This window comes from Miniopterus natalensis, chromosome 20, assembly GCF_054644295.1.
Source record: "Miniopterus natalensis isolate mMinNat1 chromosome 20, mMinNat1.hap1, whole genome shotgun sequence".
Classification (NCBI taxonomy): Eukaryota; Metazoa; Chordata; class Mammalia; order Chiroptera; family Miniopteridae; genus Miniopterus; species Miniopterus natalensis.
Genome location: NC_142100.1, coordinates 1,279,390 through 1,300,446, shown reverse-complemented (window position 1 = coordinate 1,300,446; position 21,057 = coordinate 1,279,390). Strand labels below are relative to the sequence as shown.

At 49.5% G+C, this 21,057-nt stretch overlaps 1 protein-coding gene across 1 annotated transcript in view; it reads right to left on the bottom strand.

Moving 5' to 3' along the window:
* Nucleotides 1–341: 341 nt before the first annotated feature.
* The window catches only part of SORL1 (sortilin related receptor 1), a 164,969-nt gene continuing 144,253 nt past the window's right edge, over nucleotides 342–21,057 (bottom strand). The window contains exons 40-48 of the mRNA XM_087828527.1: nucleotides 20,773–20,869; nucleotides 18,416–18,600; nucleotides 15,118–15,237; nucleotides 14,106–14,270; nucleotides 11,996–12,170; nucleotides 10,931–11,037; nucleotides 8,510–8,702; nucleotides 5,605–5,817; nucleotides 342–4,273 (exon numbers count right to left, since the gene is read on the bottom strand). Coding sequence (XP_087684653.1) covers nucleotides 4,206–4,273; nucleotides 5,605–5,817; nucleotides 8,510–8,702; nucleotides 10,931–11,037; nucleotides 11,996–12,170; nucleotides 14,106–14,270; nucleotides 15,118–15,237; nucleotides 18,416–18,600; nucleotides 20,773–20,869 — 1,323 coding nt within the window. The 3' untranslated portion in view covers nucleotides 342–4,205. The remainder of the gene's footprint in view (nucleotides 4,274–5,604; nucleotides 5,818–8,509; nucleotides 8,703–10,930; nucleotides 11,038–11,995; nucleotides 12,171–14,105; nucleotides 14,271–15,117; nucleotides 15,238–18,415; nucleotides 18,601–20,772; nucleotides 20,870–21,057) is intronic.

Here is a 21,057-nt window from a genome sequence, read left to right as displayed (position 1 = left end):
TTTCCTTTCTTCTCTTACATTGAAAACGGCCTTCTTAGCACCTGTCTCCTGGTAAAGTAATCACAGCGCCGAGGGACCCATCTCAGCCACGGCCCTTGCCCAATAATCCTATTTACTCAAACAGCCTCCACAGCATCTCCCCATTCCTCCGCCGACGGGGACACTGGGCTCTTCACGGAGCCGCCACCTGGGAGCCACTTGTCAGTCACAGTTATTCCAGGCCTTCGTGTCCCTCATCTATGAAATAAACACCCTTCTAAAGCAGACAGATCGGATGGCGTTCAGAGGCGGCGCTGACTATCTTTGGTGCGCTCAAAGGAACTACTCAAGACACGCACAGGTTTTCAAGTAGCTGTTTTCTTGACCCAGTTAAATTTTTATTCATTGAAAAAAGTTGACATTGAGACAAAAATTATCTTAAAATTGTGCAACAATATAGTAAAATCTTCAGCATAAATCAGTGATCTGGAAACTTATCAAGGCAATTGAAATCATAAATGCCTACTTTCACTTTGGAGAGAAATAAGTGTACAGCATTTCAGTTTAAATAAGAGCAGAGTAGGCCTTTATTTTGCTGCAAATACTGTTGATTTTGCCTAAAGTTTCTAATTCAAACAAGTCTTTAAATGAAAGTGACAAGGAATATCTGAGAATATTGTCCCACCTCAGCACTCGTACTTATTCCATTTGGGTTATTACACATGAAAGTAACACCATTCTTAGGCTATTTGGCTGAGATGATTTAACTCATGATATGGCTGCTCAGAATTAGTGGGCAGGAGCTCATTGCAACCTATCCTCCCTCATCCAAGTTCAGTGGTCATGCCCCTTCTGAAACATGCTTCCTGTCTTCATACCCAACAGTACATATTTCTCGCTATCTACTCCATATCTGTCTTGCATAGAAAATATTCTATATAAACTAAATGCACTGGCTTTTAATACACAAAAATTGTACCTGAAAGGCAGCACACACTCCCAACACAAGTGCAGATTCTGTCTAGTTCAGTCAAGTCCTAAACCAGTGTGGAGGTGGTACTCAGTTTGCATAAGGACCCTGGATCTGTTCTCTAGAGGACCTCCCAATTCCCTGCGAAGAAAAACCCTTTTCAGGGACTCGCCATGACCAGCTCAGTGGGGAAGTGATCAGCCAAACCTGGAGGGATGGGGCTCCTGCCCTGAGGCAACGCTGGGCAGAGTGACTGCTGGGTGAGTATCTGAGGAAGGACTCTCCAAGTAGAAGGGGTGGGTATCTATCTATAAGGGCCTCACAAAACCACCCTTCTCCCTAGTTCCTCCCAATATTAAGTACACCCATGACGGGCAGGAGAGAACATGCGCCTGCATGTCCCACATCTGTCCCTCGTAACATCACCACAGAGGGAGCCCCAGGAACCCTTCTCCCCAAGGTCAGGCACTTCCACCCAGCATCATAAATATCTCCTCAGCTTCAAGGGCAGCCAGTAGTTCCTGGTGCTTCTCACACATCTGCATAGATAAGGAATCCTCCGTCATTTTACCTGCATGAACCCACATCTCATACGGCTCAAGGGCATTCAGTACATAAAGGGGCAAAATCAGCTTCCAGAGGGAATATGTACACAGTCCCCTGCCTACCAAATTTTAGTGCACTTCTGATGTGCATTCTCACAGGCCCTGGGGGTCAGCCTTTTCCTTGGACAGTGCGAACTTTCGAGGTGGCAGCTCCAAAAAGGTTACAAAACCCCTTCTTCACAAACAGCCAGGGGCTCCAGTTGGTCACACTGAAGACAACTCTCGGGTCCCTGTCAAAGGGTGCACATAGTTCCTGTTTTCATTTCCTATTGTCAACCCAACCTCTTGACTTTTGCAGACAGCATATACACATCAAAACCCCAGAAAGTTATGCAGAGGGAAACAGGAGTGTGTGCTTCATAAGTTCATAAAAATATACAATTTACACATAGCTGCATCTATCTAGCTTAGCTTCAGGAACTTAGCTCTTCGGTTAATATAAAATATTCTAGCCTGAAAAGGCTGCTTTCCTTTCAAACTGCACAGAGGCCTTCTCCGAGGAGGGGGTGGCAGTCTGCACAGTGCTGGGTACTAACATGGGAAGCACTGGTACTCAGAGCTGGAGACTCAGAGGTATCGCAAGGTGCCGCCTGGAGACAGGGTAAAAACGCTTGCCTATGGAATAACTGAAAAGAGCGTTCGAGCCTTTTATATCAGCTTTTACCAAAGTCACCAAAAAGCTGGCAGAGAAAGAGACTATACTTCCTAGTGGCTCAATTAAATGGCGTGTGTCCCACCCAACTGTTAACCTTCACCTACTTAAACAGCTTATTAAAAGGGGGCGGGGGATAGGGCTCGGAGTTTTGAACAAACTCCAAGGTAAGATAAGACAAAGACAAAGAAACTCCAGTCTTTAAAAAAATAACAAAGGAGAAAGAAGAGACAATATGCTGGAAGGAGGCTCATCATTCCACCACTTGTTAAGCAACATGAGCCTAACGACGACATGATGCTGACTGTCTACAACCTGAAATACTCATCCAAAATATACACCGGGTGGGGCAAGGGCAGACTCACAGCTGGGAATATGCAAACCAGATTTTACTCTTGTATTAGTATTTATTAATTACCGTATTGTTTTCCATTTGAACAACTGTAAACCTACTTTTGCCCCACCTTGTATATTTTTAAACTAAAATTTAATTGGCTCTTTGTTTTCCAAACAATTCCTAGGTAGAAGGAATCTATATTATAACCCAAGAATGACTGTTTTGGTTAAAAGCAAGCAAACACTTCTGAGAAAGCGGTGTGCTGCATCTAAGAGCAGGTGGTATTCACAGAAAGCTGGGCTATCAGGGACGCATGAAAAGCATGGCTCCCCTGCTCCTTGAGGGGGGTTCCGTGAGGCCCCCGCAGCAGGAGTCAGCCAGGCTCGGCACTGCGCCCACAGCATTAGGGCTGAAGGGTGGGCATCAGTCCACAGTGGGTTCTGCACACCTGCCAAGTAGCCATGATCTGAACACAGGGGTGGCATTTAAAGGAACAAGGAAAACAGTCCCAGCTTATTCTACAGAGTAGTGTTGCTGCTACTGTGAACTGGACTGAGTGGCCTCAGATTCACAGACCTCTTGAATCTCCGTAAGAGTGAAGAGACTTTCTCCAGCAATTGGGCAGAGGTGTGGGAAAGGCAGGTGGAAGAAGAGAAAAAAGAGAAAGCACTGGCCCAGTGCAAAATGACTGCGTGTGTCGGCATGAATTCTCGACACAGGTACAAAGCTTTACGTTTGAGATTCTTCAGTGATAGGTAAAAATAAAACCTGAAAATTTAGGTACCAAATTTGCCCACGTGTCTGTTGGGGCGCAGATCTACGGCTCTTGCCCACGCAGAGCAGTGCTCTCAGTGACGACACCAGGGTGTGGTAAAGCAGGGATATCCCTGTGCAGCTCTGAAAGCCACGTCCCGCAGAGGCAGACACAGCTGATTCACCAGTTAATACGAGGGGAAGCTGATGCTTGCAGGGCCTCCAAGGCTGCAGTCTGCCTGGACTGCAGCAACGCCGCAGTGCACTCTCCTGCCGAATACCGTGTGTGACAGACACGCGCAGTCAATGAAAATGGACTGTTTCCAGATGGCAACTAACTGCTCTGTTCCCCACCCCTCAACACCAGGGGCTCACAACGAGTGTGGTGGCAGGTGACCACCAAGCCTTGCCTTATACAAAGTCTCAATAAATTAACATAATAACATAACAGAACCTCCCCACCAAACACTTTCATATAAACTAAACCCAGACAACATTTAAAATGTGAAGCATACTTTCCAGGAGGAGGGATTCCACCCACCACACTCTCTTGACGTTTTTATTAAATACATTTCTTTCTTAGAAAAATAAAAAGAATGGCCAATTTATTGAACCAAAATTATCTCACAGACTTAAAAGCATGGCCAGCAAGCACAGCCCTGTAAGACGACATTAGCATCAAATCAGAGCAATTTGGTCACTAAAGTCAACCTGGTTTGAAGTTCACAGTTGATTACTACAAAGTTTATTCATTCATTCCTTTCTTTCTTTTTTTTTTTTGTTTTGTTTTTGGCCCATATAAAAATAACATATTGCAACTCAAAGTGCATCTTTTAAAATAAACCATCCACTATCTTTATCAAATAAAATATTTACACCATTTGGTTTCTCGAGTGGAAAGACACTCTTTCAGGCTATCACCATGGGGACATCGTCTGAAAATCCAGTTATCATTGGAGTGTCTTCATCATCTTCTCCTAAGGGAAGAACAGTCAGGTGGTGAGTCCCAGTGCACCTGCATCCTGACCCATCTCCCGCCTCTAGGCCCCTCCATCCCCACCCACCGCAAGCCCCGCCTCAGGCACAGTCACTTGCTGAAACAGCCACCTGTTAGAGTCCCCTTCTTTCCGCAACAGGGATCAAGCTCATTTTAATCATAGTTTGAATTTAACCAAATAAGTCAAGTTGGTCTTCTAGGAAGGAGAATCTTACTACTTACTTAAAAGGCCCTAGGTGTTTTACTCTCCCCAGTTGGAGTTATCCACACCCTACGTTAGCACAGCAAACTTAATTGTCTGTTTTCCCCTTTGAACACACAGGGCTCTAAGGAAAAGGGTCTCAGAGGGATTTGAGTGTTTTGAGGACAGCTTCCCAGCCTAGCAGCTGTCCCCACGTGGCCCTGGGTACCACCCTGTGCCAAGAGGCACTCCCTGGTCACTGCATGAGTGCCACCATGATGGCATGGCTCCTTTTGCCCCAATAACAGAAACAAAGAGCCCCCTCCATTCATGCAAAGGAGTCCAAGAACTTCTAATAAAGCCAAAAAAGACCTGAGAAGCAGCAGACAGAACTAATATCAAATGATTAGTGAATGGGAATACATAAAGGTCTTTACAAACAAACAAATCAGAATTAGTATACAGGAAAAAATGACCACGTAAACTCACCTGCGGCAACCTGAGTCTGGAGAAGCCTAAGTTTGAGGAAGGTCCCCAAACACACCCACTTCATTATGTTAAGCGGCCTACTAGCGGCCTACTAGCTCGATTAGTGTTTGGTAAAGTGAGCACGCAGACATTTATAAAAGGGGTATTTCCTTCTTTTTCCCATGCTACGTTATCGACACATAACAGAGGAATGGCCTGCGAGGCTGCACTAGCCATCAGAAAAGCAAAGAGGAAGATGGAAAGGAGGCCTCTGGACAGATGCTGAGTGGGAAGCATGGCTTTTTGTCTTCACTGAGATGTGTGGAGATCTCAGACCTCCAGGTCTCTGAAGGATGAGAAGAGCTGGAAACTCTTGAGAACCAGCCAATACTCTTTGGGAAGCACCCAAAGCCCAGGGCAAATCTATCCCCCTGTACAAGGCGAGCTCCCAGCAGAGGCCAGACCAAGCTACTGAAAAGAATACTGGTACCTTTACTCAGGAGCAAATTCAAAGCAACGGGCTCTAACTGGTTTAACCCAAAGCAACGGGATTGTTGGTTAACGCATAACAGCTCTAGAGTCCAAAGACGGGCTTACAGTAGGTACTTCCTAATCAAGTCACTGGCTCTGTGGGGTATGCCCTGGGAGGAGGCACCACGTACCCAAGTCATCGCCGGAGGAGAAGATGGCCGAGCCCAGCCGGGAGCTGTAGTGGCTGTTGGCGAAGGCAGAGAAGCTGCTCTGCAGCCTACGGTGCTTTGTGTACAGGACGGCAAACCCAACCCCCAGGCTCAGCAGTATCAGGAACAAGACGGGCACCACCACAGCGGCCACGTCAGTGGATCTGGTAGCGTGAAGGGCTGACGCATCCCCACCTGCCAAGGTAAGATGCCAGCCATAAGGCTCCTGGGTAAGGGCAGGGAAAGGACCAGGCAGCTCCTCAGCAACCCACCACCCAAACACCTGGGGGTCTGCAACACCTAACCAAATGCCTACCTGCTGCGACACGTTCCGGTACGTGACACCTACACATTGCCCGATCCCTGCCCATGAGCTAATGGGCTTCAGGCTTGTGCATGCAACCACAGTAATTATATTAAACTCCTAATCACTGCCTTGTTGGTATTTAGGTAATCTCCTGGAAGGGAGACCTTTGTTGGGGTATCAACACTGGTTTCATTAGCATGATTACTTCAGACCACTTGCTTGCTTTCCATAAGAGGATAGGAAATCAGACCACTAATTAATGAGATTGCAATTATTTCCCCTACTTAGCACCAAAGTCCTCTGAATTGCAATTATCTGAAGCTCCATGAAGTGACACAATGAGACTCCCTTACTGCAACTGACTCACCAGCTCATGGAGTTTATTAGGCTTTTACTTAAATAAAAGAGAGCAAGATAACCTTCCCATATACATTAAACATTTTTAAAAAGCCCTTTTCAAAGCCATTTAAGTGTCTGTAGCTAATCATGGTGCCCTTTCCCATTGCCTTAAACAAATACTAGCTTTATGGTGATATATCAACAGTGCTCTAGGGTGGTAATTTTCAACCCATGTGCCACAATGTTTACAACATGCAGTACCTGACTATTTATTCAGGGGCACTGACTGCTTTTCCCTTAGATTCAAATAAAAAAATGACAATAGCCAACACAACAACAGCTGTCCTGTGTGAATGAATCAAAATTATACCTATTGCCCGGCCAGCATAGCTCAGCGGTTGAGCATCAACCTAGAATCCAGGAGATCGAGGTTCAATTCCCAGTCAGGGCACATGCCCAGGTTTCCGGCCCCATCCTCGGGGGGGGGGGGGTGCAGGAGGCAGCCAATCGACTCTCATCATTGATATCTCTCTCTCCCTCTCCCTTCCTCTATCTGAAATCAATAAAAATATATCTTATTTAAAAAAAATTATACCTATTTTCTTTTGTCAGATTGGCAAAAAATACACTTTTTGGTATGTTAGAGAATTTTAGTAATTAGTTTATGTGCCATGAGATGACAAAGGTTGTAAAGTGCTTCTCGTGGGCAAAGCAAACAACCTGCTGGGTCAGAATGAGTCTTCCTGAAAGGGTTAGACTCTTTATCTGAGAAATCCTGGGTAAAGTCTGAGCCTCAGACGGGACAGTGGGAGTCAGTGTTAGCTAAGGAAGCAAGTGGACTTTCTATGACCCCATAAGGAGCCCTGCTTGGCTTGAGGCTTGTCCCTGGAGTAGGGTGAGATGGCCTTGGCCCGGCCTCTGCCTCATGCAGAAATCCAGCAGCACCCAGGGATTCTTTCCAACAGGGTCTCTTAGAGGCCAAGGAGCCATCTCCTGCCAGCCTAATCTAACAAGTCAATACTTGAGTCTTTAATTCCTTTCATTATTGATTTACAAAAAAAAAAAAAAAAATTCAGTATCCCAACCTAACCCCAACTGTGAAGTGGTAAATTAGGGTATGCCCTTGTCTGGGGCAGACAGGAGTAGGCCAGCAGGTGGAGGTCGCAGGAATGAGGGAGCTTGGGCCCTCCACCCCACTGCCAAGGGGACAAGGAGTGAGGCTCAGGCTGAGAGGTCTAACCAGAAACATTCTGTTGGACCAGCTGGGTTTCACATGGGCAGCTGGGGGTGTCCTCACAACAGTTTTTCCCGAAGTCTGTTTAATAGTTGCTGACTGGATTTCCTCAAAAGAGAGGCTCTATTTAGGAAACAACGGATTCAAAAGATGACTAACTTGGAAATCATAGGGGATGTAAGCATAACTGGAGGTTCTTGGGTTTTGGTAGAACCTTCTCAGAACCTCTAATATGCAGTGATCTCCAAAGAGAAGTGAGATGCAAGGGTTCCCTCACGTAGGTGGTGCCAAGGGTGGGTACTCCAGCAGAATACACCATGGGATACAGGGCAAGAGAGAACACAGAACAACTCTAAGACAAGATTTTGGCTTGAGCATCGGTTAGTTCTTGGCTGGGAGGAAATGACACTAAAAGGGCCAGTGCCAAACTGCTGAATTCCTGGAGAAGCTACTACAGAAGATGCACCATTGCTGTAAATGGAAGGGCCCGGTCCTCTGCCCTTAGCCTGACCCCAGCGACATCTGTGACTGTTCCTAAGACAGGTCCTGGCCACATGCAGGGTCTGAGCTTGGCTGCCAGCTAAAATGAAGGGACAGCTAGGAAATCAGTTACTCCATGACGAGGAGATTATTTACTAACTTGGAAATCATAGGAGATATAAGCATAATTGGAGGCTCTGAGAAGTCCTAAAACAACAAAACAACTCTTATTAACTCATTGTTTCTCAAACAGAACCTCCTCTTTAAGCAAAACCTCTTAGCCTCCCCTTTCTTGGGCTTTACATTCACAATGTGGTCACCTGGTACCTTCAGCTCTCCCAGCACGCCTGGCTCAGGAAGTATTTACAAATAAATCAGGGCCTGATTAAATTGATACATATATGATTTTCTTTTGAACTGAACTATTTTTAATGCATTTTAGAAAAACACATTTCTAGCAAGCCATGCTACATGTTTGATGCATTTCCCAGAAACGAAGACAGGCACTGGCAGCAGCAGCCACTTACCGGGCCCCAAGGCATCATAACGCAGGGCAGCAGGCTCCCCACAGATCTGGCTGCCAACAAGGCAGCTTGCCTGGACAGTGAACGTGTAGTTATGACCCAACTTCAGGTTGGAAACCTTAAAGAAATTGTCGGTAGTATTCCCGAGGTAAGCTGTGATATTCATGGCATTATCAAACATGTGTATCTCGTAGCCCTGGAAACAGACAGACAGATGTCAGGAAGCTGCGGACAGAGCCTGAGCTCCGTGACTGCCGCCAGCTGTGTGCGCTCCTCACTGCAAGCCTCTGCAGATGTTAAAGCACTCTGGGTTCTTACTAGATCTTTTTCATTACCACTGAGATACTGGATTCAGAATAAGGGCACTTTCCCATCCCAAGTGTCTAAATAACTGCACAGCTCTCCTGAGCTGCACAGAGGAAGGGAAACCTGAATCCCCAACAAAAGCCATTTAAACAACTGTTTTAGTACACATTCAGAGCTCTGGTCAGCAGTCCACTTGTCTCAGGCAGCATTAAATGCCACAGAGAATCTGGACAATTCAGTAATAGCTGGCTGTAATGGGATTTGCTGATAATAAGCCAGGCTGCACTGGGCTCCAGGAATGGGGTGAAAAAAAGGAACTTGCATCAGAAAAGACAGGACATTTCTCCCTAGGACAGTGCACGGGAACTTCCTCATCAGCTCACAGCTCCTTGCTCCCAGCCCTCCCAAACCCATGGTGGCCCGGCTCAGCCCGGCCCTGAAATAAAAGGTGCTCCAGCAGGCTCTCGAGGAGCTGATGAGATAAACAATCTTGCGATTTACACTGGCGCAGGCAGTCGGGGAAACCTGTGCTGGAAACGGCACTCCTAGGGCAGTCCTGGCCAACATGCTGGTGGGATCAGTATGGCCGTCTGGACTTCCCGATGCTCTTCACATAGTCTAGTGTCAAACCCCGCGCACACCTCCCCACCGCCACCCAAAAAAGACCCAGATATTGGGCCCCACGGCATACTCATAGTCTCTTGGTCCCATTCCACTGACCTGTCTATTCTCGGAACTCTAAGGGGAGGAAGGAGGACATGCCGTGTTCATGCCAGAACCCCACTGGCAATGGGTGGCTGAGCTGCATCCCCAACCTAACAGCTGGGCACTGCCACCAAAAAGGACTCCGCTATCAGCCGTTGCCAAACCAAGTCTCCCAATATCTCCACAGTCTTTGTTATATACTAGCATTCATCATTTCCTATCTAACACGGATTTGGTGTACAACATTTGCAAAATGCATAAAGGTATAAAGGAAAGAATTTAAATGACACAAACATCAACTACCCATAACTTGTCTAAGAGTCCTCTTCTGTGGGCATTCAGGTGGTCTCCTCTTTCTTGCTATCATAAATAAAACTGCCCTCAACGGCCTAGGATCTGAATTCTTCACACACACTGTTTCCTTAGAGCAAAGGAAAGAATCGCTGGGTCCGAGGGTGTGCACACTGTAAGGTTTTTGATGCCTATTTCCACAGCGCCTCACAGGAGGTCAAACGGATTCACGTTCCCAGGGCACTGGCCTCCCCACTACTACTCAGAGCGCAACACTCTTCCCGCAGAACTCTGCCAGCTTCACGTGAACGGGCCACCCCTCTGCTGCCGGCACCACTAGTGAAGTGGACCTTTTTTCTTTTGCTTACTGCTGCTGGAATATTTTACTTCATTACCTGTACCTGTTTCAAAATTAGTTTAGAATTGCTTTGAAAACTTTCTTTATATTAAGGTATTTTAACCATTTATATCATACTTGTGAAAGCTGCGAGAACATTCGAATTCTAATTTAGCTTTGCTTCTGACATGATGCTGTGACTATTTAGAAGCCGAGGACTCTGCTAACACTACACCTCCAGGTAGCCACAGGGGAGTTTTCCTGTTTATTTAGCTCATGCTTTGCTGACAACCGTCTGTCTACCCTTGGGTGGCAAATCTATTCAGGTGTTGCTCCCCTCCTATCACATGTTGTAAATAATTGGTCTGCCAATAACAAAACAATTGTTTTTCATATGTTGACAGACTACCTTCAAGTGCTGCCTGCTCCCTTGAACTTCACTGGAAAGAAACATGAGACAGACGCCAGGCGCAGAGTGCAGCTCATGACTCAGTGCCGAAGCCACAGCCCCACCTACAGAAGGTTTGGGAAGATGGGGCCCCAGGCCAGCTCAGGGAGCACGGCAAGGGCGGGAGGACTGAAAAGCACTTAGTGCCAAGATTCTCACCTTCAGTGGGCAGTATCAACATTTCACTAATTAGCAATCACACAGAAAATGGTCCTTCGGCTCCCAGGCCCACTCCTTTGCCTTGTCCTTTCTTTAGGCTAGCATGCTGTGAATGAGCTCACCTCTAAAACACTGTCCAATCTGATTCTCAAAGTTATTGAGAAGGAGGGGAACTCACCCTGTTTTCCTGAAAATACTGTTCCTTCAAAGCTAGACTTTTCCAAAACAGAAGAACATGGTCATTTTCTGTTATGATTTTTAAGGCATCAGGTGCTGACAATGACACTGAAAATTAAAGATGAAACAGGATGCAGTTAGTGGCCATACACTTGAATTGCCGTTTCCTTATCTGTCAAAGGGAGATTAAAGAATGTTAACCGTGAAGGGTTAGATTAATTTAAGGAAGAAATAAAACACATGTATTGCTTAGTACAGAGCCTAGCACATGGCAGACACTCTAACTGGCATCTCTTTTGTTGTTATAACTTTAGCCAAGAAATTTGGACAGTATCTAATTTAGTAGCCCTTATACCCAAAGGTAGCCAAAAACAAACAGGGTGCAGCTGGAAAGGGAGGAATGGACTGGATCGGACCTGGACTTTGGCTCCCAGCCTGCCTTCCTGCTCTCAAGGCCTGAGCCTGAGCCAGAGCCAGAACCAAAGAGGCCTCAGAGCCCAGTGAGGGACTGGAGAGCTCCACCTCAAGATCGCAGAGCATGACCCAGGCCCCCTGCTCGCACCGACAGCCTCCATCACTGACATGGCCGCTGTCTGAGTAACCAAGCTTCTGCCCTGCTTTCTGAATTTGAGCCTCCCAGGGCTAGCAGAAAGTCCCCCTTTAATCTACTGCCCAGTCCCTGGCCTCCCTCCATGTCTACATGTCATATTGCCACCAGGAACCACTGTGACTTTAGTCCAGGTCTCCAGGTGTGATGCTTGGCTTTAGTGGCAAATGCTCGGTTTTATTTCCTAACTGTCTTGGGCACTTCCCCTCTTCCCGAGAAGCGGCAAAGCACAGAGGAGACTAAGAGAGTACGAAAAAGGACAGCCACTCCCCTCACAGTGCCCTGGCCACCACCCTGCAGCCAGGTGGGGGATTCCCACGCTGCTCTGCCCCAAGACGGACCCTGGAGGGCAGGGTCTGTACTTCCTGTGTGATCTCTGATAGAATTCCCTGTCCAGAGGCGCCTGGTGGCACAGCGAGCACCCGCCATACACGCAGGCCTCTGCTCCCTCCTGCTTACCTGTGGTAATTTTTATACTGGAATCTTTGCTCATGTTCCCCAGCTGGACGATGACGTGGTATTTCCCTCCAGGCTCCAACTTGTTAAGGGTGTATTCCACAGTACTGTTCCTGGATTTTACTTTGTAGCTCCTATCGCTCTTTCTTATTAGATCTTTGACCGCAACTGCATACAGCTGAGACAAGAAATGGGCAAGCGGGAATGTGGCCCTTTCCCCTGTAGGTCAGGTGGGTGGCATGCCGCACCCATGGCTGTGACCCTCAGCGACACTGTGAGCCCCATAGTCTAACTCTGCTCTTGGGGAAGCTGTTGGTGGCTAGATCCAATCTCACAACAAGTACCCACTCCCAGAACTGGGCACAGATCAATTCACTCCAAAAAGCAATTCTAGGGAAAGCCATAATTATTGTAGCATCAGCAGGTAGAAAGGAACAGGCAAGAAAAACCCAAATTCAGTGTTCAACTCCTGAATCCCACCACTGCAACGGTTTCAGGGCGTGGTCACAGAAGGATATGAGCTTTACTTCCTCCCGCCCAGGCTGCTCTCACACGGGGCAGAGGCAGCAAGAGAGGGACATGCAGCACGTGCAGGAAGGAGCGAGGGACAAGCAGAGTCTTAGCAGCCAAGCTAAGTGGGGTGGCTGGGCAGAGGGCATGGCGGGGCAGGGGTGGGGCAGAGGGCATGGCTGGGCGGGCGCGGGGCAGAGGGCATGGCTGGGCGGGGCAGAGGGCATGGCTGGGCGGGGCAGAGGGCATGGCTGGGCGGGGCAGAGGGCATGGCTGGGCGGGGGCGGGGCAGAGGGCATGGCTGGGCGGGCGCGGGGCAGAGGGCATGGCTGGGCGGGGGCGGGGCAGAGGGCATGGCTGGGCGGGGGTGGGGCAGAGGGCATGGCTGGGCGGGGCAGAGGGCATGGCTAGGCGGGCGCGGGGCAGAGGGCATGGCTGGGCGGGGGCGGGGCAGAGGGCATGGCTGGGCGGGGCAGAGGGCATGGCGGGGCGGGGGCGGGGCAGAGGGCATGGCTGGGCGGGGCAGAGGGCATGGTGGGGCGGGGGCGGGGCAGAGGGCATGGCGGGGCGGGGGCGGGGCAGAGGGCATGGCTGGGCGGGGCAGAGGGCATGGCTGGGCGGGGCAGAGGGCATGGCTGGGCGGGGCAGAGGGCATGGCTGGGCGGGGCAGAGGGCATGGCTGGGCGGGGCAGAGGGCATGGCGGGGCGGGGCAGAGGGCATGGCTGGGCGGGGGTGGGGCAGAGGGCATGGCGGGGCGGGGGCGGGGCAGAGGGCATGGCTGTGCGGGGCAGAGGGCATGGCTGTGCGGGGGCGGGGCAGAGGGCATGGCTGGGCGGGCGCGGGGCAGAGGGCATGGCGGGGCGGGGGCGGGGCAGAGGGCATGGCTGGGCGGGGCAGAGGGCATGGCTGGGCGGGCACGGGGCAGAGGGCATGGCTGGGCGGGCGCGGGGCAGAGGGCATGGCGGGGCGGGGGCGGGGCAGAGGGCATGGCGGGGCGGGGGCGGGGCAGAGGGCATGGCTGGGCGGGCACGGGGCAGAGGGCATGGCTGGGCGGGCGCGGGGCAGAGGGCATGGAGGTGAAGGCAGCCGGGGCGAGAGGAGACGGGAGTCTTTTCTTGATTCAATGCGTCTTTTAGGTCGGGGCCAGCAAACTTTTATGGAAGGTCCAGGTAGTTAGTATTTCAGGCTTGGAAGGCTGGGTGGTCCTGACCACAGTGACTCAGCTCTGCCACCTGCAGCGCCACAGATAACAGGCGAGCAGTGGGTATACCTTGGTTGCAGTGACACTACGTTCAAAACCAGGGACAGCCTGGTCTTGGCCTGCAGGCCTGTTTGCCAACCCATTTTGGAAGACAAAGAAGGGAATGTGAGGAGGCAGAGAGGAGGGATAAAACAGCATCACAGCCGGGAACAACGGGGTGTGACACCAAGAGGAGGCACCCATAACAACACCCCCTTCTTGGGCAAGACAGAAAGGGGCCTCATGCTGAGCTCCAATCGCCAGGCCTATGGTTCCTGCCCCAGTGCAGGGTCCTCTCCCCTCAGCCCTGCCTGCAAACCACACTAAGAATGAGCGGGGGCTGCAGGCAACGGGCCACTCACCAGGTCCTGGTCTGGAGAGTCGTAGGGGGATTCCCACTTAATCGCAGCAGATGTCTTGCCTATGCGCACTGCATGCAGGTGACGGGGTGGGAGCCTGCTGTCCGGGATCATCTTCACCACCACGTAGTCCGAGGACGGCCCTTGGTAAGGCACCACCACGCGAACCTGAAACAAGTCTTCACTAAACCACTTTCCCAACAAAACAGTGACACACGTACACAATAAAAATACAATCGATACAAAAAGATATATAATGTAAAATAATTCCCCACTTACCCTGGATGTCTAATTTATTTTCCCAGAGGTACCACTGGTAACAGTTTTTTGTATTTCCTTCTAGAAATGTCTTGTGTGTATACATACACAGATATATATATTTACATATAAATACAGATATTTATATGTGTGCATAGATATACACTTATATGCATGTGTGTACATGTAGCCTATTTTTCCTAAAAATTTTTTTACACAAATGAAAACATTGTTACACATCTTATGTTCTTAACTTCTTTCACTTAATAATACTGCTTAGAAATGTTTCCATTATGAGCACATTTACAGCTGTTATCTTTCTCTGGGATGGTTGTCCTGTATCCACTGTGAGGATAAGCTATACGACTTTTAATCCGCCTTCCCTTGATACACATTTGTTTCCAATCTTTTGCTATCACAAGCAATAGTATATCAAACATCTCCTATATCTTGGCACACATGTAACAGTATGTAGGCTAAACTCCTAGAAGTAGAACTTGACAAAAGCTTCTATCTGTTCCTGTGGCCCGTCTGCCAAGTGCTCAGTCCTCCAGTGGAGCCGCGCTGGTGTGGGTCTTCCATGAGCTTCACCAAGAGCTTGACGCCTGCGCCCGATGCAGGAGAGCAGTCCTCCTGCCGCACCGGAGCCTGGACCCACACCTCCCTGCCCCAGCTCCTGGGTCTGAGCTGGGAGCCCAGGAAGTAAAACACCCCTTCAAGAGAAACTCCTCTAGACCTTCTGGTAACGGACGCTTACCAGAAACAAATACTGCTCGTCCCTACTGACAATGACTGTTTTGTTGTGGAGTGACGTCGTCAAGCTCTTCGGGTTTTGATAGAGGTCCAGGAAGGACGTGGCATAGAAGATACCATAAACCTGGTGAAAGAACAGAAAGGCACATCCGCTCAGTGGCCAGGACCTGCCATTCTCTTGAAATCCCTAATTTAAGACCCTGGGGCCACGTCAAAAAAGCTCAGAGAGAAGCTTCATGTAATATTTATTCCGGCATTTATGGAGAAGGCACACGGGGCCAGGCACTGCATTCGCCCCTAGAGGTAAGTGCAGCATGGTTTCTGTGCTCAAAGAGATCTTTGTTTTTCATTCGTTCGTTTGTTTTTGAGCAGAGCGGCAGAGGAGGAAAACAGAAAACAGTTACAATTCTAAGTAACAAGTTGCCAACACAGAATCCTTGGATGCTACACTAAAAGACTACACAATGAGCCAGGGTAAGGAGGGGGACCCCCAAAGCAGGTAGCACCCTGCCAGCGGGAAGCAGGGACGTGGGAGCTGAGCGGTGTGCCAGGGGAGGTAGCAAGCTGTGCACACTTGTGGAGGGAGGCAGGAGGGCAAACACTGGCAGCTGCCCAGAGGACACCATCCTCCTTCCCTCCTTAGTAGAGTCCTGGTTCTTAGCGAGAATTGCTCCCTGAAAAGAAGTCTACATCTCCCACCTCCCTCAAAGCTAGGAGGCCATGTGGCACAGTTCCAGTCAAGGAGATGTTAGCAGAGGTGCCCCGCAGGCCTGAGGGGAGCCCTTCTTCCCCCTCCTGCTGCCCAGAATACAGAGCCGGGTGTGGCTCCAGAGGTGGCCGTGCAGACAGACACTGCAGGTGGAGGTGCCTAGCCTGGGTCCACGGTCAAGCTGCGCAGGAGCCGGGACCCTGCCCTTTAATTAGGACGGAACTTGGCCATTTAAAGCCACTGTGAAAGTTTCTGTCATATGCAGCCACAACCCTCATCGACACCCGTGGGGAACTGGGAGAGTTTAAAGCAGGGAAGTGGGAATTTGATAGTGGTGGGGGTCAGGGAGCTGAGGGAGTTTATAATGAGAGGATTAAGTGTGAGTAAGCTTTCTTTGTAAGGTAAAACCAGAGCATTTTCTCCAAGACTGTCAGCAGGTAAGAGAGGAGACTTGAAGAAAACGAGGTGAGTCTGGAGAAGCCAAGGGAGAGGAGGGATGTGACCAGGACATGCCAAGGGATTTCCCATCCCAGCCAACTCTGTCTTGTTCTCTAGTGCTGCTCAGCAGCCAGGACTGGAGAGGGGACAGCATGGACGGGCCAAGGGGAAGGGAAGCCTGGAAGACGGTGACAAATTGGGAGGAGATGAGGAAAGAAAGAATTAGGGGCCTCGAAGGGGTTGGAAATCAAGAATGAATGAGCAGGAGCAGGGAAGTGGGGGGTGATGGGATGAGGCCAGACGCAGCCGAAGCTCAGGGAGGACAAGCCTGTGGCCACCATAGGCTGGGGAGTCTGGCCAGGGGCCAGAAAAGGGTCCAAGAGCCAAGGGCCCGGGGTGTAAAAAGGGCCCACACAAGGACAGTGACGACGAAAGTCATGTCACGGTGGAGGACACAATGAGTGAGACGCCGGGTCCTCCGGGAACAGCGAGGGAGGCGAGAGCACTGGACCCCACCCTCTGAAAGCTGCAAGGAGTATAACCTGTTTATCAGCAAGATGAGGCAGAGAGCACTAGAGAGCCTAGAATCAGGCCCTGTTCCAATGTCCGATGCGTTAGCCCTACGCTGTGAAGACAGCTGGAAGTGACAGGTGGTGAGTCATCCCTGGGCCGGGTGTGTAAATGGAAAGGAAGGCCCTCTTGTGAGCAGAGTCTACTTCAAGGTAAAGGGAGTCCTGGGGACAGCTCTGGGCATTCTCACCTCTGTCCCTGCCTAAGAACTGGGTTCTAGGCACAAAAGAGCAGAGGCTATGGAGCTAGCGAACTGTCTGCTGCTGCCCGGAGCTTCAGCTCTGGCCAGCTACTTCACCTGAGCCTGTTTCTTCACTGGTAAAGTAGGAACCTTTTCCCCTTTGAGCCGATGGCAGGATCAAGGGGTTCCAGGTGTGCCTGGCACACAGTGGGGATTCAGAGAACCCTGCATCTCCTTCCTTCTTCATGGCCAATCTTGCAGTTACTTGCAAACTTTGGTTCATTCCCCACTCATCAGTCCTGCAGCAAATACACACTGGAGCTGCCCTCGGAAGACAAGCCGCGCCAGTCCCCCATCAGCCGCTGAGGGCTCACTAACCCCCTTGGCCGATTTAGCCCCCCGCCCTTTTGCATTCAGGACCCGGGAACACAGCTTCCATCAGGGGGCTCACAGATCAGTCACGGAGACAGGGAACAGGCAGGAGCATCAATCAGGACAAGCAGCAGCTAACGAAACATCACTCTATATGGCACCAACTGTCAGTATTTTAGGAGTTCCTAAGGGAAAGAGATCCAGTAGGAGAGAGCAAGATTTGATTTTACAGCCGGAGGAGGGAAGGACTCCAGGGACGAGGCACACAAGCCAAGGTACAGAGAGAACCTTGGGAAGACCCACCTAAAAATAAAGGAAGGCGCACACTGGAGGGAGGTGGGGAATAGAACCAGATTTTTAAAAAACACAAGCCGTCCGGCCAATGTGGCTAAATGGTTGAGCGTCGACCTAGGATCCAGGAGATCGAGGTTCGATTCCCAGTCAGGGCACATGCCTGGGCTTCCGGCTCGACCCCCAGTCGGGAGTGTGCAGGAGGCAGCCGATCAGTGACTCTCATCACTGATGTTTCTATCTCTCTCTCTCTCCCCCTTCCTCTCTCTGAAATCAATAAAAAATATATATATATTTTTAAAAAGCAGCACAAACTTAATCGTAGTGAATCAAAATACATATATAAAAACAAAACAAGAAGGAAGCCAGCACAAAGTGCAGCGGGACACCGGAATGAGTGGGGGTGGGGCACAGTTAGGACTGGCCAGAGAAGGCACCTGTGGGTGGACGGTCACCCGTGGTGGGAGGCTGGCGTACCTTGTTACTGCTGCTGACTTGTCACCATGCCTACGACCTGCCAAGGGGCACTTTCTCGCAGGTGTGGGCCAGAGTGAGAAAAGGGATGCTGGGGAAGGGATGTCAGATGCCTCTCCAGGTAATCCAGAACTGAGCAGGAGGGCAGCTGTGCTTGGGTGAGAATGGATGAAACAGCAACAGAGGAGAAAGCTCTCAGGCTGCCCATGAGCTAGAATCAGGGGGGAGTCCGTGCTCGCTGGGCAGAGGTCATCCTGGCTGACTTACCACATTCCGGGGGCCAGTCCAGGTGCACTCCACTGCAGTCTGGTTAATGGCCTTGGCTTTGAGGCCAGGCGCAGGTGGGCGGACTCCTTTGGTCACGACATGCTCGAATGCCAGAGGACTATCCCCTGACTCAGTCTTGGCCCAGGCGGAAATCTCATATGATGTTTGAGCTGTCAGATTGCCAACTGTGAAAACAGGAGCAAGGAGATGCCAGGAGGAAGCTGGAGGTGAGCCAAGAATCTGTGTCCTGATAGGCACATCCTTTTTAAAACGTAATCTCTCAACTTAACCGAGTCCCACATGTAGTAGGATTTTCATGATTTCACAAAATCATTCAGAGTTATTTATTAATAACTACAAGTAACATGACCTTCAATCCAGTTATCTCATGAAATCAGAGAGGGTCCCAAAATTGATGCAACCAAGACGTCAGTCACAGCGCTTACTGCAGGAGAAAACCCTGTACGTATCTGGCTCCCGGTGACAGGCAACAGTGAAAGAACATGCATTCCACGAGCTTCATGTATGTTCCATGAACCATTCCTGACAGCTGTTTCCAAGAATGTTTAGGGAGACTGAAAACGTCTTTACAATTTTATGTTAAGTGAAAAAGGCAGGATATAAAACGATATATAGTATTACTTCAATTTTATATCTCCTATTAATTTAGGAGATATATGATATTTAAAAGTGGTTTTCCTGGGAAGTAAAATTATAGGAAATTTTAAATTTTCATTATGCTTTGTTTTCTAAATGTTCTGTAATAAACATGTGTCCCCTTTCTCTTTCAGTGGAAATGTTATTAGGAAGCAAAGAGAAGTGAACCAAGGATATGTAAGAGGACAGCCTTTGGAGCCAGGAAGCTTGGGTTCACGGCCTGGCGACACTCTGTAGCTGTATTACCTGGATTAAAGTATTCAAACTCTCTAAGTCCTTCTTTTTGTAAGGTAAATATAACAGCACTTTTTGCAGATGGCTATTGAGGGAATTAAAAAGAAAATGCTGCCCTAGCAGGTTTGGCTCAGTCGTTAAGAGTGTCAGCCCGCAGACTGAAGGGACCCGGGTTTGGTTCCAGTCAAGGGCACGTGCCTCGGTTGCAGGCTCGATCCCTGGCCCAGGTCAGGGCGCATGCGGGAGGCAACCAATCAATGTGTCTCTCTCACATCGAGGTTTCTCTCTCTCTCTGTCTCCCTTCTACTCTCTCCTCTCTCTGAAAAGCAATGAAAAAAATATCCTCCAGTGAGAATCAAAAAAACCCTGTACAGGGCTTGGCACGATGCCCAGCACAGAGCGGGCCCTTTGCGTATCCAGGCACCAGCTAAGCCTTCCGTTCCCGACCCTGCCAACTCCCCCTGGTGCAACACTGGGGCAATGAGGTCACAGGCTCTGGAATTAGAAAGATGTGGGTTCAAATCCTGGCTCTCCCACCCTCTGAGGGAATTACTGAATCTCCAAGCCTTGTTTTCTCATCAGTAAAGTGAGCATGTCCCACAGACTGATTCTTGGGGTCATGTAAAACAAACACTGTGTGCCGAGGCAAATGCCTGCACGCAGTAAGTGCTTACTGTTATTTTTACTCTACTGCAACCTCCTGGGCAACTTTCATCATCCACACACAGACACACACACACATCTATACACAAACACAGACACATGCACACAGACACAAAGACAGACAAACACTACATACACAGACACACACACACAGACACACACACACACACACACACACACACACACACAGCTCTAGATCACCTGTGAGGAGTAAAACATGGTCAACTAATCTGCAAACAAGCTGAAAGGGAAGGGAGATGCTCCCACACCACACTCACAGGCAGCCTTTGCCAGTGAAGGTTTTACCTGGAATAACTGAAATCCTTCCTTGAGCCATATGAGCATTTTACCTGAGACTCAATATTCACACAGGTGTAAGAGGAATGAGATAACTTCCTTCCTGCCTTCGCCCAGTTTTTCTCTCTATTCATTCAACAAATGTTACTGAACTCTGGTTATGCACCAGGCCCTTTGCTACCTCGTATTAGTAGAGGTGGAGCAAACAAAACCAGAACAGAGAGACAGGTAACTAAATCTAGGAACTCCTTTCCAATTTAAAAATCACCTGTATAGGGTTAATCTGCCTTCATCCAGTTTTTTCCTTTTAAGTCTCCAACTTCTACTAAGAGCCATCAGTTAGAGGGGCTTGAGGAACCACCCAGTGGACCCCTTACCTGGAGTCAGGAGTCATTCCCAGTTTCCTCACTCTGCCCACCCGAATGGCAGCCACAGGAGACCTCCCTACACACTCGCTTCTCCTAGGCACCCCCACATGGGCTCCACTGCCAGGAAAGCTCTGCTACCTTTGTGTGACAAAATGCTCCCTCGGAAGTTCAAAGTTCTCTTCTCTTGTCTGTGGGTGTCAAATGCCCAAAAGAGGTTCACCACGTAGCCATTCACCTGCCAAGGACCAAGAAGTAAGTCACCACCAGTCCAGCCATAGAGAACCCACAGAGGAAGGCTCCCCTTTCCCACGGGTTCCCTAGCTGTCTCCTTTCTCACAACAGGCAGGTTGCTTCTTTTGACCTTTAAACTAGTTCCATTGGTGCTACCGGTGAATATTTATACTCCACCTACTTCTAAACACA